The 14318-nt window shown below is 37.0% G+C and overlaps 1 protein-coding gene across 2 annotated transcripts in view; it reads right to left on the bottom strand.

Annotated features, from left to right (window-relative positions):
* The window catches only part of RAB11FIP2 (RAB11 family interacting protein 2), a 42935-nt gene that overhangs the window by 14018 nt on the left and 14599 nt on the right, over window positions 1-14318 (bottom strand). Inside the window, exons 2-4 of one of the 2 annotated variants that reach the window (XR_006581238.1) lie at window positions 11252-11694; window positions 9697-10168; window positions 8466-8518 (exon numbers count right to left, since the gene is read on the bottom strand). Coding sequence is in view for 1 of the 2 variants with exons in the window: in XM_045025279.1 (XP_044881214.1) it covers window positions 9697-10168; window positions 11252-11694 (915 nt within the window). In the remaining variant the exon portion in view is untranslated. The remainder of the gene's footprint in view (window positions 1-8465; window positions 8519-9696; window positions 10169-11251; window positions 11695-14318) is intronic. The other variant, XM_045025279.1, reaches the window with a different exon arrangement.

The raw sequence follows: 14318 nt of genomic DNA, 5'->3' as shown, positions 1-14318 counted from the left end.
CAAAGCTACCACCCCTTGTTGGGGGTGGTTTTATTTTGTTGGCAGGAGAGCTCTCTCCTGCCGACAAAGAGCAGCTACACTGAATACCTTACAGCAGCGCGGCTGTAGTGGCACAGCTGTGCCGCTGTAAGATGCACAGTGTAGATATAACCTTAGACACATACGTAAATGTTTGCAGGATTAGTATCTTAGACCGTAAGAACTTTGAGGCAGTGACCACATTTTTCTTTATGAATGTATAATGCAAAGCATTCTGATGACACTCAAATGAGAAAGAATGATCAAGTGTTTTTTCCTACGGGTGGGAAATCACAATTAATAAAAGGGGAAAAGTACAAAAAATTGTTAAAACACAATAAAGGCTATGCTTTCATCATCAAAGCAACAAAATATTGTGATGTTTGAAATGGTTGTCACTGCCCTGAGCTGTGCCAACTTTTGATGTAGAAGGAGTTTCAGACAAGTCCTACATGCCACATGTACAGTATTTAAGCACAATGGTGAGAAACAGACACTTAATCCACAGAACATTAAGGAAGCTCATCTACCTTCTTGTTCCTATTTCGTCCATCACCCTAAAGGAATCAAGGCATTTCACACCCCTTCCATGACTCCAGATTGCCAGAACCACACCCAACAACTGCACACACTGCCTACAGCATGCTCTCTTCCCAATTTTCCACTGCTAGCCATATCGTCAGACTCTACATCCAGGTCCCATGCTGGCTTCCATGAATGTTTCATGCCTGGTGTCTCAATGCAAACACCCCTTTATCAGTTCTACTCTCCTGAAGAGGGGTCATGACTTAGCACAAGGGAAGTAAATTATGTCAGCAGAACAAGCCAATGAGGAGAGCAGAATCAGCTGCCATGAAATGGTGCAGGAAGAGACATATTCCAATCAAGAGACCTGTCTAACATTCAAATTCCAGAAACCCAAGCTCCCTCCTGAGCACAGAAAATTCTACCTAGCATAGTAATTAGCCAATTCTCCCATGTCACTCACCTGGGAATCAGCTAGCTTCATAAGGGTTATATTATTTATATCTGTTATTTTTATCAGGTTAAATCAGACCCTTTATTTTACTGCAACTATTTTTTAGAATCTAAATTTTATTAAATAGTAAAACCTGTTTGAATTTCCTGGCTTTTATTACTTTGACTTCAACATTAACTTATTTGAAGTCACAGCTGAAACTCCCCTTAAGTCCTGTCACAATGAAAAAAAGTGACTAGAGAAAAAATGATATAAACTAAGACAGACAGACTTACCATAGTTATGATTTTATGGGTTGTCTTGGTTTGCATCACAACCATAAAAATATATTATTTTATACTTAATTTATCATGTGTGTATGATTTTTCCACCAGTTAAATACATTTATTTAATCCCAGTGATATAAAATACCTAATTTTCCTTCCAATACAGCCACCTGGAAAGAGTTAGGTAGTTTGGTGGTTGTACATTACTTGAATAGTCCTTTCTAAGTTACTCTGATCAGTTTTATGATTGAGACTTATGTTCTTGAAAATTTATGATGGTAAACAAATAAAACATTAGATGTATTGGCTGTTTAAATACTTGGTTTCTAAATATCTAGAGATTAAAGCAATGTTTTAAAAAATGGTTATACAACTAATTTAAAAATATTACAGCTGGAGCAGTTTACTTTAACACTGTAATGAGTATGTGGCAAACACTTCTAACATACTGTATGTAAATCATATTTCCCCTAAGGAGCAAGAGCTTTTTTAGATACTCATCGTTCACTATTCAGATTAATTATACAATCACTACTGTATATAACTTTTCAGTATACAGTATGTATTTACATTAGTCTTTACTATTCAAAGTATTAAAATCTTCTTGGTTAATGTAATATCAACACAGCTCAGTGAGTGCTTTCATCATATGTTATACAACGCACATTTTACAGGTAATTTGCAAGTTACACCAATTTGTTTTTTTACTTTACTTAACACGGGCATTTTTAAGTTGAAGTAGATCACTCCTATCCAAAATCTTTGGACTGTAGAATGTTTCTTTACTCAGAAGTGATGCACCTTTCTTACTTAATAAAAAAAAAAAAGAGAATAGAAAGTTTCATGAACTTGAAATTAACTGTAAATTTATTTTCATAAAAATATACATGAATATAATCCTACTACCAACATACAGCAGGGGAAAAAGAAATAAATGCAGATGATATAGTTAATGACACTAACTTTCCTTCAAATATTACCAGCCATAACAGGCTAGTAATGCAGACACCACTTCCTAGGGAGAATCACAGTGCAATATGGCACCTATGGAAGGATGAATTGGACACATTATTGTGATCTACTTCCCAATGAGTTTCTGGTGAACAACGTTTTGGGATTCACTGCTATATAAATTGTCCTGCCACAAAGCAATCATCCAGGGCCTTCTGGAGTTTGTGTGACCCACAAGGCTGCAAACATGATACCAGGAATTTTTGTTGTTGCCATCATTCTATTTTGTTAACATTTCTATGAATTTTCATGCTAAGGAGTTAAGAAACTCTGATTCTACAATAAGCTATGCACGAGCAGTCTCTTACACTCTTATGGAGCTCCATTAAAGTCAGTGTGAGGCTCCCTGCGGATTCAAGGAGTCTTGTACACAGAGCTCATTGCAGAATTGGGGCCTTAGACTGTAAACCCTTCAAGGCAGGAACCTTTTCCTCATATTGGAAGAGCACTTACTATATAACTAATTTAGGGTATATCTACACAGGTGATGTTAAGTGCGGCAGCAGCAGCGCTTTAACATGGCTGTGTAGTCACGGCTCCAGTGCTGGAACCACTTCCACGAGAGGAATAGCTACCAGCGCTGGAGCCAGGACTGTCTACACACTGCCACTTTACAGTGCGGAAACTTGCATCGCTCAGGAGTGTGTTTTTCACACCCCTGAGTGAAGAAAGTTTCAGCGCTGTAAGTGGCAGTATAGTCAAGGCTTAAGTGCTATACCAATCATGTTACTAATGAAACTTTATATTTACATAGAAATTTTCATGCAGAGAACCCAAAGAACTTTGCAAAACTTAGACCACACGTCACCCTCTCAACGAGGGGTTAGACTAATTTTAAAGATTGGTGAACTGTGGAAAAGTGGTTGTGACTTGTCCTGAGTCACATAATAAATATTCTCCACAGATCGGATAACGGAACCTAGACCCTTTGGTGTTCTAACCAATAAACCACAAATGTTCTCAGATATTGGTCTTAATCTGATCCATTGTACTAAACGACTGTCAGCTGTTAAACTGAGTTTCTATCACAACTAACAGCCTGCTTATTCATTTATAAAGAAAAGAGTGGCTGCTGAATAGAGGCAGAGAGAAAAACAGACTGAGGTGGAAGTGAAATATAGGTCAAGAACTTTTCTTAGTAACTTAGAAAACTCCAAACAAATACTTTTTAGGGATTAATATTAATGCAAACTGCAACAATACTTCTTTTAAAAGAAGTACAATTTATGTGATTTGAAATTACATTTTTTCTTTTGAAAAAGCGCAACCATGAAATATAATTATTTTATAACACCTTATATAACACCTTGTTATATTTATAAACAAAAGATAAAGGACATAATTCTCTACTGCTGTGTACCTTATGTAGCCATTTACATGTGTGCAAAGAAAATAAAAAGTGGGTGTAAAATGCCAATTGAGAATGGTAGTTTTACCCCCACTTTGCACATGTGTAAATTGCAGCAGAAGTTACATGGCAGCGAAGAGTCAGTTCTACAGTGGGTTGAAGGCAGATCCAAGATGCATAATGGGGCTTTCTGACAGTGCTGAAAGAAGAACAAGTGTGGTATGCCATGCACAGGGGTCCTTCTGGGATGATGGCTTAAACTCTCTCAGGCCTGGTCTACACTAAAAAGTTAGGTCAAGCCAGCTATGTTACACCCCTGAGCAATGTAGTTAAGCCAACCTAACCTTTGGGGTATACAATGCTAGGTTGAAGGAAAAATTCTGCTGACCTAGCTATCATCTCTTGGGAAGGTGGATTACCTACACCAATGGGAGAACCCCTCTCCCTTTGGCATAGGTAGTGTCTATACTGAAGCAGTGCAGCGGTGCAGCTGCACCGCTGTAGTTTTTAAGGGTAGACAAGCCCTTAGAGGTAGTTTCAAATATAAGTACCTTGAAATAAGTTAACTTGCACTTTGAATACAACCACTAGATGTAAGCACCACTATCTCCAGATTACTACAATATTAATCATGCAAGTGCAATAATTGAATAATTGCACAGGGATTAAAAGACTATTTGAACCTCAAATATAAAGCTGCAGTGATTTTGTACTATATGCCAGCCTGAATTTTATTACAGTTTCTATAAGCAAAATTGGCTGACAATAACCTTAAATAAAAAGGGAATATTTCTAAGCATTTAAATATTTTTCTTTTTATTAGGCATTTTTATATCAAGCTAAGACATCAAGTTTTGAACAGATGGTCCTCTAGCTAAATTATTAATGATGTTTCATCCTCAAGAGATGTACTATGGATCATTCAGGTCACTCTAGTTTAGGTTGTGTAAGCACTTGAATTATAAAGCACAAATTCAGGGATCTATAACTCAGCTGGAAAAATTCACTCCAGATTGAAATTAGGTATTTAAAATCTCAAGTTCAAGAACTATTTCTGAAGACTTAAGAACTAGCTCTATTATTAATTTATTTTTACATCTGTGAGAAAAAAAAAAGAAGTTTATCAGTTTTAGATTCTTTGTGCATTGGTTTAAATTAAAAAACAACTTCACTTGAATAAATGAAATTTGAGAAAATAACCTAAAGCAATTACAATTTTTTAAAGACTTGAATAGCCAATGCATTCTGCTTTGAGTGGAGTCTACTATATATGCACAGGAACTGAATTTCAAAGGATTTTATATGCCTTAATATGCATTTACAAGACTGTAAAAGCCTTTAAAAATCTTGTAATTATTTAGTAACACGAACTTTAAGCACCATCAGTCTTTATAAAATAGGTATTCTAACCAGAGATATCTGATTAATTTACTCAACTCAAGACCAATTAAAACTGTTAATAGAATATCCCGTAAGAGTCCATCACTGTTCCAATCCAGCATAGGTAGTGACCCAATTATTGAAGAGTTGCTTTGTGATGGCCTGGGGGTTGGTGGTTTCAGCCCTGTTCAGAGTTCATTCATGTTCACATCACAAAACCTCAATCACAGCTGGAGGTTTAGCTCAAATGTCAAGACAGAGACATGATGGAGATGTAACTACTCTCTCACCACAAGGGATGATCCTTCCAGATCAGAGATTAAGCACATTGGCAGGGTGGCAATCCTGTACTGCTCCTGTGAGCACTGTACTTGTTCTGTGCGTCAGAAAAAGGTCAGACTGGTCCCTTACATACTGAATTCACAGTTCATATTAAAATTCTATAGTATAATACACTGACTCATTCTATCATTTTCATAATATTCTCAACAGGTTAGGAGATCAAACCGGTAATCTCATTTAACTAGAAATATGGCAATTTAGCTATAATCTCATGAATACCAGCAGAGGAAAGTGAAGAAAATAAATAAAATGCCATCCAAGTTAAAGTTCATACAGTAACAATGTATGCAGCTGATAACAGAGAAGAAATTTTAAAAATTTAGGAAAAAGAAAAAAAATTCAGAACAGTGTAGCCTACACACCTATGCTTTGTGAATGATTGACAAAAGACAAATACATTAAGAGAGAGTTCATTACTGCAGCAGACACAATAATGGGTTTTCTGGAAGCAGGATCTTCTAAACAAAGTGCAGGAAGGAAAGCAGCTAAGAAGAGAGATGCATTGTAACCTTTAAAAGGAATAAGCAACATTGCACTCCTTTACACCTTTCCTGTAAAGAGCTCTGTGCAAGAGCAGGGGTCCACGCACATGGAGCTTATTGCAGAAAGAGAGCCCTAGTGCATCATGCTTAAGGGCGAAATTGAGAAGTAACAGTGACACATATGAAACTTTAATGAAATTTTAAAGCCTGAAAATATACTATGTGCTGCTCTTTGTCCTCAGTTCAGTATGTTCTGGTCCCTTTGATGCTCTCAAAATTCCTGTAATTTTTGTGCCATCTGATTCTCAAATGTTACGTTCTGTGAAATAGCATCTGAAAACGAAGAGATGGCAAGAGCTGTTTGGTGAGAATACAGTGATGAGAGCTCAGGAAGACAGGAGCAATGCAAAAATCTATGTTATTTCAGACTTTCACAATTAATTGAAGTATTTGTAAAGAGAAAGCCATCATCATCAGACACCCAGCAACAGCCAGGGCTGACTGTTAAGCATGATGAGCATGCAAAACCATTGAGATTCACTGAAGGGACAAACACTGTCAAATCTGGGAATGGTTCTCAAAACAAGATAGATAAACAAAACAGATGGAGATTATTAAATAAAAACCTTATTTTTTTTAAATGCACCTTTTAGGTGTGTTTGAAGTAGCAAAAGAATATTTAAAAACACAATAAATTGTCACTATAGATGACAGGATAGAAGGAATGCAGGTTTTATTTGTATTTGTTGTTATGTTATATATTCAAATAAGATTTCAATTTCTAGAAGAATTTTGTAAGTATTTCTTTGAATGCAATTAATGTAAAGATGTTAATATTACAGTATTAATGTAATACACAAAAGAGGTGACAAAGTTAGTATGGGAATAACACATATTTTAAGCACTATACATTTTCTTTTGGAATCAACAAAAAAAGTGGGTAAATTTCCACTCCTCCATATGCTATTGTGACCTTTCCACATCAACAGTCTTTGACCAAATTGATAGTATTTTTCTTCCAAAACTGTGTGGATGGCCAACAGATTGGTATATCTAAATGCATATACAAAGAATCCTATTGAGATCTGAATACTCCCTCCTTCTCCACTTCTGTATTTCCCTTCCTCTTTCCTTAAAATACACAATATATAGAAGTATTTTATAAGAAACCAGAAATCAAGGAAGTAACCAAATTTCTCTTATTTTTTCTGAGTGGTTTGATCAGAACTCATGTGAGGAGAGAAAGCTCTTCTTATTTTACTATATATGTATTTAACTCAATCAAAGTCTGCTCAGCTTCTAGAACATCTAGTTCACAGAAGGTTTATTCAGCTGTTTAACTGACTTTTTTCTAAAATAGACAATGATTATAGATATATACCACTTAGTAATAATTCCTCTCATGCCTCCTTAGTATGTCATTTTCCTTTTGGGGTGCTACATCCATTTGATATTCTGTAAAGAAATTTCAATCTCAACTAGCTCCTGAACTGTAAGTGTAGAATTACCATTATAATGACTACTCTGTCATGGAAATATAATCTAAAGAGTTATTTTTAAATGATTCTTAGAAAGCTCACAGACATCTATCAATTCACTTTCCTAAATCTGCCATTTGATCATACTAGTAACAACCTGTCAGCTTTAACTATTGGACTATTTGTTACCCTGTGTCCAGTACCCAGAAGCTCATTAATTACCTAAACTCTTTCTGTAGGTCTTGTTAATTACCCGTCTCCTGTCTCAGAGGACCTTGTTAATAACTTGTACAATCTCTCTAAAGCGGTCCTAACAACACATTAGAATTAAAGATGCTTTTCTTTTAGCACCTGTCAAGTGGTGTAAATTGAGAAATTTTCACATCAGTTTATTAGCCTACTGTAGTGTATTTTTTTAAACAAGCAATTTTACAGAAATGATGCACAAAGGTTTGGTCATTTTATGAAGGATTTTTATTTTTAAAAACAAATATCTATTTATTTAGGTATGTTCAGTATAAAGACAACATGGCTGGTGTCCACAGATCAACCTCCTGAGAGCTCTATCAATTAATGGGAGCAATTACAATAATGAATGCAATATAATATATAGGGCAAAAGTTTCAAAGCAGTCCATTAGGAGTTATGAAGACAAATCCCATTACTGCTAAAGGATGACAAAGAATACTAGCATATATTGTATGCTTAGTGACTTTTCATTGGCTGCATGGTGTAAATGCCTTGGAACTAATGGATTTGTAAACATTTACAAAAAGTGTGTTTTCTTTTACTGTAAGGCCATAACAGATTTCAAACATCAAGAAGTTAGCACAGAAGTCTCTAATGCACATTTACATCAGACAATAAAAGAGGAAGAAAATAACCCTTACCATTTACATAATATTTTACATCTTCAAAGCCCTTAATCAATTCTAATATCCTCACAAAATTTTTAAGGGGTACAGAAGCATCATCCCTATTTTACAAATAAGGAAACTGAAGCAGAAAGGTTAAATGACTTGCTCAAGGGTACAGAAAGAGCTCTTGCCTGAGCTGAGATTATCAGAAATTACAAGTTCCTATATCTCCATATTTCCAACATCTCTTACTCTTGCTGATTTTATTGTAATTCTCTAACAGGTTAACCCTTATTAAGCTTACCAGAACAATGAAAACGAAATCCTGCTTTCCCAAGGGCTACTGCATCCATTTAACTGTTGGAAACAAATAGGTGCTGTAAGCAAACTACTGACATCTCTCCCCACTTCTGAAGTAGCAAACACAATTACTTTTTATTTTCATAATGTATTGTTTTATAACAGCAAGGATGATCAATAAGGTGGGCAATTAATGGATTGTCTAGGTGATGAACAAAAACCTCCTTCCAGGAACTCATCTAGCCAACAATTAACTATACTACCAGGAAATGCTATTCCTCAAATTATTGTTGTTTAATCAAAAATGCCAAACTAAATGAATTAGGATTAACATGGGGTCTGATCTAAAGATCACTGAAGTCAATAGAAAGACTCGCATTAACTTCAAGAGGCATGGTAGACCCACCAAGAGTTCACGTATGTGTGTGTGTGGAAGTTAGCCACCTAATTACCTTTGAGTATGTGTGCTCCAAGTATCTTAGATAATAAATCAGCCCCCTCCCCCCCCCCGCCCCCAAATTGCCAGTCTTTTTCAGATTCACTTGATACAGACAAAAACTTGTATCATCCCAATCTCCAGTCAGCTATGGTCAAAACCAAAACCAAATCTACCACCTCAAACCTTAAGTCCCACATTCAAAAAGGCGATACACTTCCTTCAACATTAAAAGCTTAATTGTCAGCCATTCTGATGCCTGAGAAAAACAGACCCTGTCCTACCAACATACATTCACAATAGTTTTACATTCTTCATGTGGTCTCCATTTAAACTGTGTAAATGACAAAAGTTACATTTCAGCCTTGACGTTCTATCAGATAATCTTCAGATACATGCTGCATGAGGCCAGGTATATGGTTTCTTTGTAATTTAAGCAAGACAAGTGCATTTGTCTATCATTTACATTACCTTGCCTTTTAAACCTCTAGTTGGGAAATGTACCCAGAGATTTCTGAGTGTACTAAGATGGGGAGAACTGGAGGAAGGCTCCGGCAGATCAAATCAAGTTTGATATAACGCAGTTTCACCTATAACACGGTAAAAAATTTTGGCTCCTGAGGACAGTGTTATATCGAGGTAGAGGTGTATATAAGAAATTCATCCTTTTTACTTACAAATGAATGAGCAGTGGTATAAACATATATAATAAAGCACAAAGGTTATATACTTGAACACAAACACATTTTCATTTATATAACATGCTCAAGATATCAGGTCCAAATAAAATAAAACCTACCTAGATGCCGGCAACATGCTTGTGGGCTTGAAGTTTGTTGTAAACGGATTACGTGAATCATAATCAAAACTCTCCTTATGACTTTCAAATGCACTAGGTGATTTCAAATGACTTTCAAATGCACTGTCAGATCCTCCATTACTAAGTTTGTCCAACTTCTTGCCATCTTTTTTTCCAGTCACTCTTTCAAAAAGGCTAACTTTCTCCTTTTTCTCTTTCTTAATTTCTTTTTTTATTTCAACAGGCTTGGAAAACAGACTTATGTTTTGGTCCCATGATGCAGGGCTTTCTTCAAATGGATTTTTTTGTCTTGGCAGCGTTGCAAACTTTTGGGGCAATGACGCACTCACATTTGTAAAGGGGTCATTTTGTGCTTCAGATGCTGATTCACTTTCATCAGCTGTGTTGTCAAGCTGGTTCATTTTAGAAGTATCAGCACTTAATGTCCTCCTATGTGGAGATTTTAGACTTCCTGCAAACAATTTTGTTGTTAGTATATAAGCAGTGAGATATTACCTCACACTTTATGACCAGTGGAGAGCTCATCTTATTAAATTCAGGTTTAGAAGTTTTGCAATTGGTTCTAATTTCAAGAGACAATTTTTACTGAGCTTTTAAAAAAAGCAAAGTGGTTGTGGTCCCCAGTATGTGGTTAAGGAATTTTTAAGGAATCCATATGCTCTGCAATAAGCACTTATTTTCTATCTCAGTGGTTTTCATGCTGCAGTCCGCGATGGTACTCCAGGGGGGTCTGCGAATCATGTCTGAGGCCACTGGCCCCACTGATCAGCAACATGCAGGACACGCTGGGAGGGAGGAGGAGTGGGGATGGGGCGCGCTCAAGGGAGGGAAGAGGAGGGGCAAAGGCAGAGGATAGGTTGGGTGGGGTCAGGGTCTGGGGCTGAGCAGGGGTTGAGCACTCCCGAGGAAAATTAGAAGCCGGCTTGGGGATCTGTGAAAATTTTTAAATCAAAATGGGGGTCCTTGGGCTGCTAAAGTTTGAGAACCGCTGATATGAAAATTAGGTTGTACACACAAGGTGGTTGGGACTAGTTTGAAGTTGTAGAATAATACATTTTTGTCATTTTCTAAAAGAAATTTTGCACAACTAAAAGTATTTTTAATTCTTTATCTACATTAGAGTTACTCTGGTGATAGTTTCTGGACATTCTAAAAAACATGATCAGATTATTTTTTTCTTAAACATTTCTGACCAGTTAAACCATGTTTTGTATTGGATTGCTACATAAAATGTAATGTTATTACTGTATGCTTTAAACTTAAGAAAAAATGGTCAATTAAACAGTCACAGAAGCTGGTTATTCCCTGTTTCTTGGCAACAACATTTAAACAGGAAATGGGCATCACCTACTGATCTAAATAAAAAGGCAAGACTTCTATGAATTAACCTACTGTACAGAGAAATAATTTTAAACATTTTTGTCTGGAATTTACAGCATGCACTAAACGCAACAGATTCTTAAATGTTTTCACACTGATTGCAATGAGACTACAATCATAATGGCTAAAATGAAGAAAAACATGTTTTACTTACCACTTTCGTCAACAGAAGTAAAAGATTCTAACTGACTTCTGAAAATGTGTGTATGGCCAATTGTGCTGGATTTCATTTTTTCTGAAGACACATGTGATCCAGTTAAATCAGACATTGAATGAGCTGAAGATAATCGCTGAGGTCCCAAAAGGAAAGGTTTTTTTGGTTTTGATTTTATTTGTATTTCATTACTAGACACGTCCATGTTCGCATCAGGTATGTGAGTACTCAGAATGATTGCAGAGGATGTATCCGAAAGCGTCCCATCATTCTTTCGACCCTTCATTTTGTCTTTCAGTTTAGCAAAGGGGGATTTTGTTTTGTCCTTCATTGACAGATCAAACATGCTTGCTGTCATATTATTCCTCATAAACTGAATATTGACCTTGATTTCTCCTCTGTCTTTAGTTCTTTTCCCTTGTTTGGACTCTAGGCTAAACCATCTTAAAAGAGAAAGGAAGAGAGAGAAAGCAAGTTGAGATATGTTTCATTATGAAGACTAGTCATAAAGCTGCATGCTACTACAAGTTAAAATAATCTTGATATTGTAAACTGAACACCAGTGCTATAAAGATTTTTATTCATGGAATTCTTGGTTAAGATTTTCTATGTAATAAATTGATCAAATTTATATTTTTTCCAATATAAATTTTTGAAAAGGAAGCTTTAAAAAATTACTTTGGCACTTGGAATGTGAGACTGGTGAAAAGTCAGGCTTGGTGCAAGTGTACTAAACCCCACTGAAGTCAGTAGAGTTGCATCTACTTAACAAGGCTGAATCTGGCATCTAGCACTAAACAGCCAGATATTTTTTATTTTGCCATTTAAAAAAGGACATTGTCAACATTTCCAAAATAGTCTTTATTTGTAAATAACGTACTACATAAATGTGTATTGTTTGCCAAGTGTTTCACCCAAAATTCATTTTTGTTTTGGTTTTGCTTAAGTTTATATGCCAGTAAATATTTTTTTTCCTCCCCTGCTGAGGTTTACATGAGTGGCACTAACAGAGAAGTGGTCACAGACTGCCGTTGGGACCTTTGAGTAATTCAGGGCCAAACATCCCATCAGTTATGCAAGTTCATTTCCAAATGCCTTTAACAGTAGTTGCAAGAGCACAAATAGCAGAGCAATCAGGCCCCACTTAGGTATGCCCCCACAATGAAGGGCTTGCTCCTCTCCTCTTTGCTGGTGACCGTAGCACTAGTATCAGCATACTCTACCCCTTCCTGTTTGGCTTTGGAACCATATTGACTCTCCACCCCTGCATGGAGGAGCAGAGGAGTGAGGGCCCCATCATTTCCCCTTTCCTGTAAAACCAGTCCGGTGATGCTCCCTGGTCAAAGGGATTAAGGGCCCACCTGACCCCATGCATGCTCTATTCCTACTCCGTTTTGCTCCCTAATCCGAAGGAGGCAACTGTGGAGCTAAGACTCCCTCTACTTTCTATACCTATTCCACCTGTACACAGGACTCAGTGAGGGTCATTATCTCCTCCCACATTTCCTCCACCATTACTTTCCATGTTCTGAGCAGGATTCTGGGGGGCCCCAAGACACAAACAGAGTCCCCAATCCTGAAAGAGCGGGGATAGGCACGGGCTGAAAACATTCCTACATCTCTTCTTCCATTTCTCCTTGCTCTAAGAGGGTTTGAGGTTTCCTCCAGCTCCAGCTGTTCGTACAGCCAAGTGAAAGGTATCAAGGGAGTGTGGGAAATTTTCATTCCCTAACACCAGAGAATAGAGTGAGGACTGAATGAGGGAAACAGGCTGTATCCATGGCTCACTGAAAGGGTCCAAGGAAGCGGACACCCAGACACCCTCCCAGCTGCTCATTTACTTGGCTCTGGCAGGTGTCTAAGAGGCGATGTTACACCTTGGTTCCTGCGAGACCAATACAATTTCCCTAACAAACCAATTTTATATATACACATACATATATAAACACACTTACATACATATATATATATATATATATACACACACGAGGGCTTGTCTGCACTGGCAATGTTAAAGCGCTGCCCCGGCACCACTTTAACGTGGCTTGTGTAGTGGCGGCACAGCACTGGAAAAAAGCTCTCCCAGCATTCTAAAAAATCCGCCTACAAAAGGGACGTGGTTCCCAGCACTGGTGCACTGTCTATACTGGCACATTACAGCTCTGAAACTTGCAGCACTTGGGGGGTGTTTTTTGCACACCCCTGAGCGAGAAAGTTGCAGCACTGTAAAGTGCCAGTGTAGACAAGCCCTGAGTTAGTCAGCAGCAACATCCGGCTAAACTGTGACATGTCAGCAGCTCCACAGCTCATGCACTGTCTAGAAAAAACACATGCATACGTATTCCCACAGCAGTAGATTAGCATGATGTAACGAAGTTAAAACAGGAGAGTAGGAAGTGACACTTACTATCAACACAGATAAGAAACTGATTATGCACATAGTACTATCAAATACTCTAAGTAAATAGGCTGAAAAGGAAGAGAAAAATAGTTCAGTCCCCTTTCAGGTTTTTTGTTTGTTTTCTTTAAACAAGTGATGGCTTAAGTAAATAAAAAGGTTTCAGATCCAGAAATATGAATTTTGAGTTGAGAATGTCCTTCAAAAGGTGACCTGCCAAGGAAAAAATAAAAGGGAGAGGAAGGGACTTTTTTTTTTTTTTGCGCTTCTTCATGATGTATAACAAAGGTCCAAATGTTTTATACCTTACTAGTATTAAGTCTTGTCTTTTCTATTTTTACTAAGTATACATTTGAAGGCCCAGATAAGAGGATTGAGAATTTTTTCATCCCTTCAATAAAGGGGTAGGGGAATTACATCTCTAATAAGGATACTCTTCCTTCTAATTGTTAGGCATTTAATTTGCATATAGGTTAAACAAAAAGCAAACAAAGAAGTGTTAACAGTGAAGAAAAATATTTCTCTTTTCAGTCAACCCGACTTCACCCTCTTTAGTATCAGTAATGCCACAAACCTAACTAGTTCATCTGACTCTTTAATGGAAAAACAAGGTAGACAAAACCTAAACTCTAATGTAAACAGAAAATACACACATACCCCCATATACCT

The sequence above is a fragment of the Mauremys mutica genome, chromosome 7 (assembly GCF_020497125.1).
Source record: "Mauremys mutica isolate MM-2020 ecotype Southern chromosome 7, ASM2049712v1, whole genome shotgun sequence".
NCBI lineage: Eukaryota > Metazoa > Chordata > Testudines > Geoemydidae > Mauremys > Mauremys mutica.
Note: the sequence above shows the minus strand (reverse complement) of the source record. Positions and strands in the feature narration are given on the sequence as shown.